This window comes from Aspergillus ambiguus (genome assembly GCF_047715705.1).
Source record: "Aspergillus ambiguus strain CBS 117.58 unplaced genomic scaffold BDV59scaffold_5, whole genome shotgun sequence".
NCBI classification, from domain to species: Eukaryota; Fungi; Ascomycota; class Eurotiomycetes; order Eurotiales; family Aspergillaceae; genus Aspergillus; species Aspergillus ambiguus.
In genome coordinates, this window is record NW_027395518.1 from 741,190 (window position 1) to 753,794 (window position 12,605).

The following is a 12,605-nucleotide window of genomic DNA, read 5'->3' on the forward strand; positions in this document are numbered from 1 at the left end:
AAACGATGTGTGCGTTCCACCGCAGAGGACGAGAATTGTCCAAGGCGTTCGCAGGCGGGGTCGAACGGGACGGAGGAAAGGAATACGTAAGCTGAACGGGAGCGAGGAAGATGGACGGAAGGCAGAGAACCAGGTCGATCAATGCTGGAGAGGAAAGCTGTCAGAGGAAGGTGGGAGGCTGGGAGGTGGAAGAGACGAAGGAGAGATGGGATGGAAGGATGGGAGAGAGAGAGAAAGGATGGATGATGATCCGGGCGAGTGTTCAGATCCGACTGCCACGACCCACACGCAAACATCCGTCACGATCTCGGTAGTGGACTGACCTTCTTGTTTAGCCGCAGTGACCCGCCCGGAAAGACCGTGAAGACAGCAGTGAAGGTGTCCGAACGGAGGAACCAGGGGGAAGAATTGTCGGGGAGACAGGAGGGAGGCAAAGACGGCGACAGTGAAGATCCCGGTGGCTGGTAACAGGATCGATCGACTCGGCGTAGGACTGGGGGGAAAAAGCGACGGATTCTAATTGCGAAACACGACAAAACGAAAAAGAAAGAGAATGAGGAGGGAAGAAATAAAGAAGAAGAAGAAGAGAAGAGAGAGAGAACAGATGGAGATGGAGAGGGTGAAAAGGGAGAGAGAGGAGGAGGAAAGATGGAAGTCGAGTGTTAGTCAGGTGTCTGTCCATCCTACTGAGAGATACTACTACTATCCGTAGGTACCTAGTACCTCTAGGTCTCTTGTCTCCTCCGTAACTACCCAAGTACCTAGTACCTCGAGTCCTACTGACAGCTCTCCTTCATTTCTTTGAAACATATCCCGACGAACATCTTTCCCATCCTGAAACGGGCTGAAGTGGTTCTGATTATCCCATTCACCCCGCATTCCACCAGGCCATTAGAGCTGGGTTCACTATGCCGAGTTGACCCATATCGACGGTCATCCTCCTTGCTTTTCCGTACGAGTTCATTACCATCGATAATACATCAGCGGTGTCGACAAAGAATCCCCAAAAAACAAACCCTCCAATCCTGCCCTCAATGGATCCTGTCGGAGATATTCTGTCCACCCTACTGCAAGGGACGCGGTGTATTACACTTTGCTGCAAGGGATAAACTCTCTTCCCCATGAAACCTGTCTTCAGCATGTCCATCTTCAAGCCACAGGGATGTCTGGATCCCGTACCTGATCCGACTTTTGCCAGTAGCACCCGTCAAACTTGTGCCGTTCCCAATCAGATGGATCCATCCTCAGGGCTTAATCACAGTTATCATCACAACCTCATCTCCGTCAATCCTTCATTGGCCGTACAGAAAAGCATCAGACCCGTACGACGTACGCCGTAGACCGTCCACAGCCCAAGCCTATGTTCCTGCCTGAGGCACTAACTCAGGTCATTGCCGGGATTCTGCCACCGCCTTCCTAACTTCTCCATCAACGCCCCCGACAAACGCTGGCAACCCAAGTCAAACAATCACCCCCAGAATGGCAGACGACCACGAAGCTCCGTCGTCAACCGAAGATGAAGCTCCCATTGAGTCCCTCATCCAGGGACGCGCCAAACGCGCCACCGCCGGCCGACACATGTCCGCCCTGCTGGACGCTGAGGCCGACGACGACCTAGCCCTTCTGTTCGAGGAAGTCGACGACGACAATGAATTCGCTATGGATGCTGCGGAAGACGGCGGCGAGGAAGACGACATGGGAATGGACTCGTCGTCTGATGACGATGACGACCAGGGCCCCAACGCTCGCCCTGACGACTACGAGGGTGAGAAGCAGATCCAGAAAGAAGAGCGGGCTGAGCGTAAGAAACGCCGCGCCCAGCAGGATCTCCGCTTCAAGATCGCCAGCAAGAAAGTCAAGATTGATCCCACCGCCGTGTCTGCCCCGTCGGAAGTTCCGTCCGCCGCCACCCGACCGAAGAAGAAATCCGAGCGGATCTCGTGGATTCCAACCCCGGAAGAAGGCCCGACACGGTCGTCGTCTCGTCGCCAGACCATGCAGAACAAGGAAATGACACATGCGCGCCTGAAGGATAGCGAGGAGAAGCGGATCCGGCTGATCGCCACCATGGAGGAAGCTGCGAAGCGGAAGGCCCAGTTCAAACCCAAGGAGATGACGCAGGCAGAACGGCTTGCGGAGGCGGAGCGGGTTGAAAGGCTCAACAGCAAGAGTCTAAATCGGTGGGAGGAGATGGAGAAGCGGAAGGCCGAAGAGAGAAAGGCCAAGATCGAAGCGTTGCAGAATCGCCGTCTGGAGGGCCCGGTCATGTCTTATTGGAGTGGGATTGCCACTTGGACGAACGGTCGCTTGACCCGTATTGGGAAGGTCAATGTCACGCCAAAGCCGGAGAAAGACGAGACGGCACGAAAGAAGAGCAAAAAGGAACAGAAGCCCGCACAGGACGCAGCTACCGCAGCGACGCCTACGCAATCTACACCTCAGATCTCTCAAAGTCGTACCGATCCAGTATTGTCTGCAGATGTCTCGAAACAAAACAATGATCAAAACCAGCAGAGTACAGTACCTGCTAGAGAAACTGGGTCGAAACCTCAAGATACAACTAATGGACCTGTCCCAGCAGCAACTACCGCAACTCCAGACCCAGCCCAATCATCCACGCCGGCACCTGACGAAGCAGTACGCAAAGATGCTACGCCGAAAGCAGACTCTCAGAAATCTGGAGAACAAACAGGGGGGGAAGCTGCACCGACACCTACTACTGAACCCCCGAAAGAGGAGAACCCGCCTTCGACGGCTGCAGAGGACGTGTCGGCAGAGGCACGGAAGGAGTCAGCTCCTGTCAGTCAAGGCGAGGCACCAAAGAACGAGACTACATCGTCAAGCTCTGAACAACCTGGTGTAGAAAAACCAGCAACAAAGGATGTCAAACAGTCGGCGGCCGAATCATCCTCATCTGCTCCAGAGACAGGGGCTCCGGAGGAAACTGCCGAAAAGCCCGATGGTGCGACTAAAGGCGCAGCATCGGACGTGTTGACAGTGCCACCGTCTCAGCAGGATACGGGGCAAAGAGAAAGCGCCGACAAGGGAGCAAAGGAGCCATCGCCAAAATCACCAACAACTGTTCCATCTGCTCCAGAAGGAACAGCTGTTGCCCCCATAACTCCTATTGCACCCGAAGCACCTACCCAAGCGACTCATTCAGGGGAGCCGTTGGCACCGACTCAGCAAGCGACAGACCAGCAGGTCGTTCCGAAGGAAGAAGAACCCCAACCACAGATTCCTCAGCCTCCTCCGGTTATCGAACAAACGGGCCGAAACCTCACTGTTCTGGAGAATTTCGACGACAAAACCGCTCAAAGCCGCGAGTTCAGCATATATTTCAATGCTAAGAAACCACCTCGTCTAACAAGTAAGCCGGAAAGCAATCACCACAGGGGAATGATGTATCGCTAACAAGCTGACAGAAATCTCATCGTCGCTGTGTGTCATAACGTCTCTCCCGTCGCGCTACCGCGACCCGGAAACTTCCCTTCCTTTCGCAAACGCCTACGCGTATCACCAAATCCGAGAGGCCGTCGCCCAAAAGTATACCTGGAGTGGTATGCTCGGCTGCTATGTTGCCCCAGCTGGAGTTGCCGCCCGGGGCGTGCCGGCGAGGTTTCTCGATCCCAACGCACCCCCAGAGCCCAAGGAGGCCGAAAAGAAGGACGCCCCTGGCACGGGGCCTACGATTGAGAAAGACAAACAGGACGGTGAGCCGAAAGCCACCACGTCTGTACCTGCGCCGACGCCAACACCATCCTCTAACCCTGCACCTGGCGGCACCTCCAGCACCCCTGCGACTGCACCTGCACCTGCACCTCCAGATACGCCTACGCCTACGCCTGTGGCAGCGGGAGCAAGCGATCCAATGGATGTCGACAAGGCATAGCGGCGGAGACTATTAGACATTCTGTACTTTATTTATGATACCCAAACGAAATGTTTCCACCTGGCCAATATCACATGCGCAGTCTATATAACCGTCTACAACGCGGTCATCATAGTCACAACTAGCTCATAGTCGACGCCGAGCGGTCACTCCAGAGTTCATACAACTATTCCTTTGTTACGCAGGATAGAGGCCCATCTGACGTATTCCGGACAGTTTCCCCTCCGTCGGGTTCTTCTCATCCTGTCATCACATCCGGTCACTGCCACTTAGCATAAGCACCCTTCCCTCTTCCATATTCTAGAGAATATCCAACTACCTTGAGCACGACCGTAAACCTACCGCCATGCAGCCCTCAGTAGTTAACGAAGTCGTCACGGAAGAATGCGGTGAGAGGAACCGTGAAAAGCTCCTCACCGAACTCCGCGACCTACTGGAACTCCCGAAGGTGAAACCGGTGGCATGGCTGTGTCTGTGGTTTTCGGAAATCGGCCGACTGCAGGACCTGGTGAAGACGGCGCGGAAGCCGTCAGGCCGGGCGGCCCTGTGCATCGTGTTGAAGTCGCTGGATACTGGCTTCCTGAGGGATTGTAAGTGGAGCTGGCTGCTGCTTTTACGTGTGCGAGTGAGCTTGGTGCTGAGGGCGAGTTAGGGCTGGATCAGACAGTCCCGCAGTGTCGGTCAGTGTCGGTGATGTCCGAGAAGCTGGAGTTTGGGGTCGATTTGTCTGCGATCGACGATGACACGGAGACGGAGGGAGATGTGGAGGATGGGAAAAATAAGGGGTCAGGGGAGAAGCGAAAGTACGATGACGCGTTTAATGGCAAGAAAGACGAAGGCGAAGGCGAAAGTGAGGATGAGGGTGAGGGTGAGGCCGAAAAAGGTGAAGACGATCAAGAGTATGGGGATGAAGAAGAGTATGAGGACGAGGAGAACGACGAAGATTACGTGTATGCATTCCGGAATGAAGAAAGAGAGGCAAGTCTACCCTTTGAATCCTGCTCGTTCCATTCTACGCCGAGTGCGAATGCTCACAGCGCTGCAGTGCCTCGAACGAGACAAGAGGACTTGTGTGGTGACGAAAGCCACCGGGCCCATGGAAGTCGCCTACGTGATTCCCAGTATCGGTGGCGCGCCCAGCGTGACCAGAGACGACTTCTGGGACATGCTGTCGCTCTTCTGGGACGAGTTCAAGGTGCGAGACTGGGCGCGGGCCGTGAACGGCCAAAGGGACTGTTCCAACATGATGTGCATGTCACCACATGTCCGCGACGTGTGGAAACAGGCACGGTTTGCGCTTAAGCCGACTTGGTTCTCTGTAGGTTCATCTGCGTCTTTTGAGTTCTACTGGCTGAACTGCCCGACACCGCCGCCAGTGGTCGATCTACTGCAACGGCCGGCGCTGAACGGTGACTCGGTGGATGGAGACATCAATGGCGTAAAACTATGGGATAACGTGGCGGAAGAGAAGATCTGCTCAGGAAAGAGCTTTAAACTGGAAACGTCTGATCCAGTGCATTTTCCAGTCCCTTCGTGGGGGTTGTTGGAGATGCAATGGTTTCTACAGCGGATCGTGGCGTTCTCTGGATTGGTGGATTCTATGGCGGATAATGGGAGTGATCGTGACGATGATACGGATACTCTGGAGTATGAAGAGACAGATAATGAGGTAAGCACTGAAGAATTGGATGGTTTGTTGGAGGACTTGGGAGAGCCAATTGAAGATATCGAGGAAGATGAGACTTGGGAAAGAATGTCGAGGATGTCGAGGAAACTGAGGAATGAGTTGCTGCGTAGTTGACCCCTGGGGTCATAAGGGATAGATGCGTAATAGAATGAACGATTTTAGCTAGTTTACAGTCAATAAATCGTTGATGAATCTGCAGTCAGACATGCATGATATTTCCATATGTATACAAAATAGAGAGATACGGGTTTAGGGTTAAGCCGATATGCATAGACACATAGGACGGGGCCCTATTGTGTAAGTGCTACGGGTATATGCAAATGACAGCCAACAATTGCAACAATGCACGCCGTATAGTTCTATTATCTCGTCAACAGTCCTTTACGTAAACGTCGCATCCGAACAAGGTTTAACCTGTCTGCACAGCTTTCCTGGGCCCAACCGCGGAAGCCGCCGGGAAGCCTGGAAGCTCATTGTGTGACCCTGCTGAGAGTGTAAGGTCAAAGTTTTCAGACTTGTTTCACATTCAGGGCGAGTTGCGTGCGTTCGAAGATATATGTCGCGAGGATTGATTGGGCGATTGGCAGGATGCTACTACCGCGCCCAAAGGGAATCCATCTTTGAGAGAGTAACGAGGCGATGGTATGACCGCCTCAGCGAGAACAGGGTACCTGCGATTGCTGCAACCTGCTCCGACGCGTGATTACACGGCGTCAGGCAGAGGGACGTGGATCTGCAGAGCCAGTCCCGATCAAAATGAAGTCGGAGCAACAGACGAAAGTGAGGCTTTCAGCCGAGGGAGTGACATTATCGTCATTCTAGATCCTATGGACCATTTAGGTGCAAGTGCAACGGCCAGAGAACTAATGCGGAATTGTTTACTCAAATGATCCACTGTGGAAAAAACACACGACTACTGTGGCGGGGGTCCGGACGATCCGTGGCACGGGGTCGAGGGAATTGTGATCCGCCGTTGAGTCAACTCTTCAATACTCCACATTCTGGGTCGTAGTTGTCGTGATTGTTGTTTTCCATTAGGTATTGGTGTACGTTTGACCGCATCATGGCCCGCAACCCGTCAACCCGGTTGAATTCCCTTGGTCATCATAATAGAATCATCAATAGAACCGACGTACTATTCTTGGATGGTTCAACAGTCTCATTGTTGCTCTGCCGGGTATCCAATCGGACTCGACATTGTCGACCTCTGTTGTTTCGAGGGATTTATGGCGTCATGTACGAACAGGCGATGGAAACACCCGCAATGATCGAACCCGCCGTGTTCTACTCCGTACGGTCAACGCACTAACCCCTCTCTTTCTTCAGCATCGAATTTGACCAGGGTTGGTCCCTGATGGCTGATCCGATCCAAGTTGCTAAGGGGCGGGCAAATGCGGCGGGACTCTCTCATTGGATCTGGACAGATGTCGATCGGACCGCACAGATTCTCTCATGACTGCAGACTCGGAAGCCTAGACGGACACACAGACATTTTGTCTAGACTCTGGGAGGTGGAGGAGTGGAGCTGACGGGTATGGATGCCCGAAGAGAGGGAGAGAAAGCCCCGCGTGGCAGCCAAGACACGAGTGCATCCGATAAGCGTGGCTCGGTCGGTTACGGAAAAAAAGGTCGAGATGATAGGAGATGTCGTTATCAGGAGAGTTCATGGGGTTGGGAATGTATGATATAAGAGAGTGAAGAATCTGAAGACTTTGTCATTGTTTTTGGTTGGGTCAACGAAACTAAATATAGGACTGCGACGTCAAGTGGTGAGGTAAGCCGCTGCCTCAGGCTCGCTGTGTAGTCTAGACCGTTCTTGCCTGACGTGCTCCGATTACGTTTCTTTTTATATTCCAACATCGTCTTCTTCGTCTTCCTCTTCTGCTCCTCTCTTTTTCTGCATGCACTCTTCTCTCGTTGTCTGACTTGCTCTGCTTCTCCATCTTCTTCTTCTGGTCTTCATATACATCCCTCGTCGACCAGACAGAAATCCCGCATACATCCCGTCTGTCTCCCTGCATATACCTCCTTTCATTCGTTTCACCAAACGCTCTTGTGAGGCTTTTCTGCCTCTCTCGGGGGGCCTTTCGTCATTTTCTATAGGTTCGTCTATCCCTCATTGCGGACGGTCTGCCTATCTCCCCACTGCGGGTAACATGGCTGACTCCGTCCCACAACAGATAACACAACGCTTATCATTCTCCTGTGCCTCCCAGCCCAACGTTACTGAGACAATTACTTCGGTGTCCCTCCTGCAAATCCCTCATACCTTGGGGATCGACCGCGTACTCCACACTGCGTCTTTTTCTCGAAGAGACGCAAGGTACCGGTGCTGCGCCATTTCTGATAGGATCGATCGGGGACGCCCCATTTTCCATATCTTCAGCGATTAGACTATCGATTACATATATCTACTACCCCGGTCCTCACCGCCATCCATGACTCAAAGCCATTTCTCTCATCACCGGCGCTCTGCCTCGGGCTCCAACGCAACCAAGGCCAGACCTGCACGTCCTGCCCTACATCGGAAAGGCACTTCCTTTGTGAACCATTCCATCTCTAAGTTAGGCTCTGGCCTCGTCCGCAATTGTCCTCCAGACGACGACTGCCCCTCCGAGATGGCCTCTAGCTTCCTCAATTTTTGGTACGTCTGTTCTTATCATGCTCAGTGCACTCAACTCTTGCTTTCACCCTTGCCTCTTGGTCATGTTCTCTTATCAGGAATGGTGCCGCTAACTTTGTTGTGTAGTGCCATGTGCGAGAGACAAATCACCGCTCCCGATAACTCTCGCCTCTACTGCAGTGAAAGGTAAGATGATTTGTTCCCCTTATCTCATCCACGAACGCCACTTCGTTTAGTTTATTTATATCCCAAACCCTTCCCTTCTCTTGGGTGCATTCCCCGTATCATCTGACTGACTCCATTCCACCCGTAGCTGCCGTCGCAGAGACTCTCATAAACCCCTCGCCGCCTCTTTCTCCCCCAGCTCGATGTCTTCCTCCTCCTCCTCCTCCACCACTCCTCCTGCTTCTCCTCCTATGTCTCCACGAACGATTGTCGCCCCCATGACTCCCACAAAATTCCCGGTCCAGCAGACCCCGGCCGTCCGGATACCCTCCGAATCAAACGACTCCAAGACGGATCAGGACCCCACCGAATGGAAGCCCGTAATACCCGTGGGCTCAGGTACGAGTCCGCTGGCGTCATCCGAGGCCTGGCAATATCTCTCTCAATTCCATGGCAGCCAAGTGCCTCTACCGGTGCGTCGGTCTCGGTCGGACCGCAGTTGTGCTAGCTTATCGACGCTCATGAGCGCCCCGGCCACGATGCCGTCGCTCATCCACACCCCCTCGACCATGGCATCGTCATTTAGCAGCAACACTTCGGAGTCCATGAGCTACTCTCATGACCCTGCGCATCGGCCGCTGCCCCCTCGTCATAACCCCAACTTCTCCAGCAGTGCCAACGGCGCCAAAGGTCTGGACTTAGTCGTGCCTCACATGAAAGTCCGTGTCGAGGAAGGCTCTCCCATCAACTCGACTCGCGGTTCAATCTTCCCGGCCGATAGCTCTCTCTGGAACGACAGTTCCAGCGAGAAGACCCTCACAGCCGATGCCATGGAAATGTCCCCTCGTCAGGTGTCTGCGTGAAGTATGTATCACTCATCTGACGAGATACATCGTGTGGTGGGAAATTGTTGAAGGGTAAAAAATGTTGGATTACCCGAAGGCGTATGTTGTTATGGATGATGGAGCACTTGGCCTACCTTTCTTTTGAGCCTTAGATTCAGCGGTCTTAGATAGATTTTAATTCACGGATTCAGACATCTCTAGTCTTCGGAGGACGTTGCCGGTTCCTCACCGTTCAGTCGTCCACACCAATGGCCGTTCGTAGTGTAAAATACTAAAGCGGAATGACCCCAATGCAACCTACCTGCACCGGTCTGTGCCGGGCCGAACCGATGTAGAGTACTCCAGTCGACATGAGGCTAAAAGAGCATGACTGGGGTATGGAGTAGACCGAAGCCTGACACGGGTAGTATGACGCTTATAATCATATATATATATATATATTTGCGAGCAGGAGAACATCCCAAATAAATCAAATCTGATTGGAACCCTCCATCCCTGAATCCAGCTGACTCCCGACTCCAGGAAATGTATAACAAAAAAAGGAGAGAGAAAGACACTTCGTTACAACTAGTTCCCATCCCTGTCACCGTACAGCTTCATCTTGTCGGCGAACTTATCAGTTTTATCGGAAACATCCTCGTTCATACAGCACCGGTACCCCTTGCCCTCGGCATACTGTTACCGCAGCATCGTTAGCACAGCTCTCCTTCCCTCTTCTAAAGATCTAGGCCTGGAATCCCTACCATGGGCGTGGCGAGCTCTCCGCATGACAGCTCAGCCGCACTCGCTGCGCGGGCGCCGTAGCAGAAGCTGTTTCCGGTGTCGACGGGGTTGTTCCCGGCCATTTGCTGGCCGTAGATGCCCGTGGCGAACAGGCACAGGATGGAGACGAAGTGTGGACGCATTTTGGGGAGGTTGTTTTTTTTTTTTGTTCAAATGAAGCAAGGGAAGTCGGAGTTCAAGTTCGTATTTGACGGGAGTCTACCTACAGTACGAATGAGTCTACGCGTGGGATGGCCCTGTACTTATACCGTGTGTACTCTACCGGGTACGTGGGCAGGTATGCAGGGGAAGCAGGCCATCGACGTGTTCGTCGAATGTAACACAATCCGCGTGCAATCCACATCGGGCAGACCAGCCGCAAGGGACAAGGCGGATGAAACTTTGACGGGCCTCTCGTTTGGGATTGATAGCCAGTTTGTTTTGCGACTTGTATCCTGAGGAGGGAGAGAATGCAGAACGCAAGACCCCCTTGGAATCTTCTTCGGAATGGTATGTATGGATGAACTCCAGGAGACAAGCTGTCGGCTCCGGGAGATTCTGCAGCATAGGGAGATCTGCAAGTGAAAGTAACCTGTAAGACGTTACTATTATTCTGCTGCATCCATTCTGCTCTGGTTTGCCTGGTGTGTGGATTGAGATATAGTGCTGATGATTGAAGGCTATCTAGGGATGACCAGGGATGTGTTAAGCGCTGCACTCAGAAAGCTACGCAGGAGCTCTCCTCTATCTGTGGAATGTCTCGAATGAACTTTCCTGCGGGAATGCGCTCTGTGTCTCCTGCGGTCTGCCCAAATGTATGATTTGCAGCCTGAGGAATCACAGAGCGTTCGATATAACTATGCATGTGTAAATTATGTAATATCGATATCATTATGCGCACAACCGCAGTGTACAAAGCCCTCAGGATAGCAAGACAGCGTCCTGCCATGGGCAAGCCTTGGCTTTGCACAACTGTTCTCTGGCAGTTTGATTGTAATTAGCCTGAAAATTGGAAATCTGCTCGCTTTGTCGTCATCAGCCAGAACAGTATCTCGTCAGCAGGTGTAATGCTGTAGTTAGTGCCTGGTTCATCTAGATACTGTCTATGATATTGAGCAAAATAAACCGAACTATAAACAGTTCGTAGCAGCCGCATCCCTGCTAGACACAGCCTTAAGGCTGTCTAGTGTGCCGCGTCTCGCCATGAAATTGTGACAGACTTCGAACGTGTTCGATTTGAGCGGCTAGCGCTAAACGCGATGGACGGGCCCCAGGGGCACGGAAATTATTTCCAGGCGAACAAATCAAGACACATGGCGGGTAAGGACGTAACATAACGCCATACTCCGTATTTGAAGCACATCGACGAGGCCTTGGATGCAACAAGCCCATCGACATGCGAACGGCCTCTAACCAGCCAAGCTTTTCAACCTAACTGATATCACTTGTGGAAAGATTAGTCCCATCGCGTTAGGCTGGTGATCGTGATCCGAGAAGAGCTTGCGAGAGTTCTGGTAAGCACCCCATATGCGTCCTTCACGGACAGGTAACAACCGTGTCAGGCAGCGAAGCACAAGGATTCCATATCTGTTGGGCGATCCGCACCGTGAAGACCGCCATAAAATCGAAATAGAACTTGCTCGCACGCTCGAGCTGCTAAGCCCTACTTTGTGTCGCAAAGAAGCACCTGCATCTGCATACCGTAACTCATCTGGCACCTGTCATCGTGGTTGACAACTTAGTACAAACATCACGATAACTCTGAGGAGATTGTGAGACCTTGTACCTACGGAGTATGTCGTGTTGTGCAGGTCTCGAAGGTTTCTCTGCTCGAACGGGAAAATGGTGGAGCCCAATGAAGTCGTTCAGGATGTATTTTCCTTCACTAATGAGGAATCCGATTGGCACCGCTTACCACCAGGTTTTGACACACTACTCGGTACGCCGTTCCTCTCTGGTCTCCCCCTTCTCTCTAAGGATAGAGAAAGACTCAGGCCTCTGCGGATCAGGCACATCATTCGGTCACTAGCCCAGTCCGCACATGACAGATGTCTCCTGCATGGAGGGAACAGGAATCCATTATGATTTTAGGAGGACGGCTTTCTCTCCAATGCCCCCTGGCATCACCGGTGTCAGACATTCTAACACTTTCTGGGATGTGGATTCATCACCTCCACCACTCCATCAGAACACCCACTCTCATCCGAACCCCTGAGGCAGATAGTTGATGTGGATGATATGTAGGGTCGCCCACACTAGTGCTTCTTCAGATCCAGGCTCGCTTACGGCTGGCTTCAGCGGTGTCCTTAGGGCGTCCTCAGTCTCACCCAAGGAGTCCTATCCCAGCGGTCCTGGCATGCAAACGCCACCCAGGAAGGGCGAGGTCGCTATCTGGAAGAAAGGGACGAGGAGGACGTTGATTCGGACCACCTGGTAAGTTGTCCCCTATCGGGGGGAAGACAACTCCGGCTGAGCCTGCTAACTGTGTAAATCTAAGTCCCCGATTTCTGTCAAATGGTTCAACCTACAAAGCTGTCACGCCCCCGACGATGCCGAACGTAGTTATAACACCTCCCGGCGATCAATGGCCAAACGACCTCAGCCACAACGTCCTGGACTTCTGAACCTCCC

The 12,605-nt window shown here is 52.7% G+C and overlaps 5 protein-coding genes across 5 annotated transcripts; 3 read left to right on the forward strand and 2 right to left on the reverse strand.

Moving 5' to 3' along the window:
- Positions 1 to 1,479: 1,479 nt before the first annotated feature.
- BDV59DRAFT_199449 (putative signal transducer) lies at positions 1,480 to 3,892 on the forward strand (the record flags this gene model as incomplete). Its single annotated transcript, XM_073693369.1, has 2 exons — positions 1,480 to 3,370; positions 3,426 to 3,892. 2 exons carry the CDS (start codon positions 1,480 to 1,482, stop codon positions 3,890 to 3,892), a joined length of 2,358 nt encoding a protein of 785 aa, XP_073551005.1.
- Positions 3,893 to 4,065: 173 nt separating this feature from the next.
- Positions 4,066 to 6,168, forward strand: BDV59DRAFT_130916 (uncharacterized protein). Its single transcript, XM_073686969.1, has 3 exons — positions 4,066 to 4,482; positions 4,545 to 4,870; positions 4,938 to 6,168. The coding sequence occupies exons 1-3, from the start codon at positions 4,239 to 4,241 to the stop codon at positions 5,691 to 5,693; spliced, it is 1,326 nt and encodes a 441-aa protein (XP_073551006.1). The 5' UTR covers positions 4,066 to 4,238; the 3' UTR covers positions 5,694 to 6,168.
- A 1,142-nt stretch (positions 6,169 to 7,310) lies between these two features.
- Positions 7,311 to 9,463, forward strand: BDV59DRAFT_172383 (uncharacterized protein). The gene is made up of 4 exons (XM_073688710.1): positions 7,311 to 7,682; positions 7,760 to 8,223; positions 8,329 to 8,388; positions 8,516 to 9,463. The coding sequence occupies exons 2-4, from the start codon at positions 8,018 to 8,020 to the stop codon at positions 9,228 to 9,230; spliced, it is 981 nt and encodes a 326-aa protein (XP_073551007.1). The 5' UTR covers positions 7,311 to 7,682; positions 7,760 to 8,017; the 3' UTR covers positions 9,231 to 9,463.
- Positions 9,464 to 9,779: 316 nt separating this feature from the next.
- BDV59DRAFT_199452 (uncharacterized protein) lies at positions 9,780 to 10,117 on the reverse strand (the record flags this gene model as incomplete). Its single annotated transcript, XM_073693370.1, has 2 exons — positions 9,780 to 9,887; positions 9,956 to 10,117. The coding sequence occupies 2 exons, from the start codon at positions 10,115 to 10,117 to the stop codon at positions 9,780 to 9,782; spliced, it is 270 nt and encodes an 89-aa protein (XP_073551008.1).
- A 1,139-nt stretch (positions 10,118 to 11,256) lies between these two features.
- Positions 11,257 to 12,248, reverse strand: BDV59DRAFT_131495 (uncharacterized protein). The gene is made up of 3 exons (XM_073686971.1): positions 11,890 to 12,248; positions 11,765 to 11,826; positions 11,257 to 11,692 (listed from the first exon to the last, which is right to left on the reverse strand). Exons 1-3 carry the CDS (start codon positions 11,990 to 11,992, stop codon positions 11,384 to 11,386), a joined length of 474 nt encoding a protein of 157 aa, XP_073551009.1. The 5' UTR covers positions 11,993 to 12,248; the 3' UTR covers positions 11,257 to 11,383.
- Positions 12,249 to 12,605: the final 357 nt, after the last annotated feature.

What these genes read in the sequence shown, in the direction of transcription:
- BDV59DRAFT_131495 (XM_073686971.1), bottom strand. Translation starts at nt 11,992, where the DNA reads ATGATGTGCCTGATCCGCAGAGGCCTGAGTCTTTCTCTATCCTTAGAG. An exon ending in TAGTGTGTCAAAACCTGGTG is followed by an intron (nt 11,827 to 11,889) that starts GTAAGCGGTGCC and finishes CGACTTCATTGG; the next exon opens with GCTCCACCATTTTCCCGTTC. An exon ending in TGCACAACACGACATACTCC is followed by an intron (nt 11,693 to 11,764) that starts GTAGGTACAAGG and finishes CCACGATGACAG; the next exon opens with GTGCCAGATGAGTTACGGTA.
- BDV59DRAFT_172383 (XM_073688710.1), top strand. Translation starts at nt 8,018, where the DNA reads ATGACTCAAAGCCATTTCTCTCATCACCGGCGCTCTGCCTCGGGCTCC. An exon ending in TCTAGCTTCCTCAATTTTTG is followed by an intron (nt 8,224 to 8,328) that starts GTACGTCTGTTC and finishes TTTGTTGTGTAG; the next exon opens with TGCCATGTGCGAGAGACAAA. An exon ending in CGCCTCTACTGCAGTGAAAG is followed by an intron (nt 8,389 to 8,515) that starts GTAAGATGATTT and finishes TTCCACCCGTAG; the next exon opens with CTGCCGTCGCAGAGACTCTC.
- BDV59DRAFT_130916 (XM_073686969.1), top strand. Translation starts at nt 4,239, where the DNA reads ATGCAGCCCTCAGTAGTTAACGAAGTCGTCACGGAAGAATGCGGTGAG. An exon ending in TACTGGCTTCCTGAGGGATT is followed by an intron (nt 4,483 to 4,544) that starts GTAAGTGGAGCT and finishes AGGGCGAGTTAG; the next exon opens with GGCTGGATCAGACAGTCCCG. An exon ending in TCCGGAATGAAGAAAGAGAG is followed by an intron (nt 4,871 to 4,937) that starts GCAAGTCTACCC and finishes ACAGCGCTGCAG; the next exon opens with TGCCTCGAACGAGACAAGAG.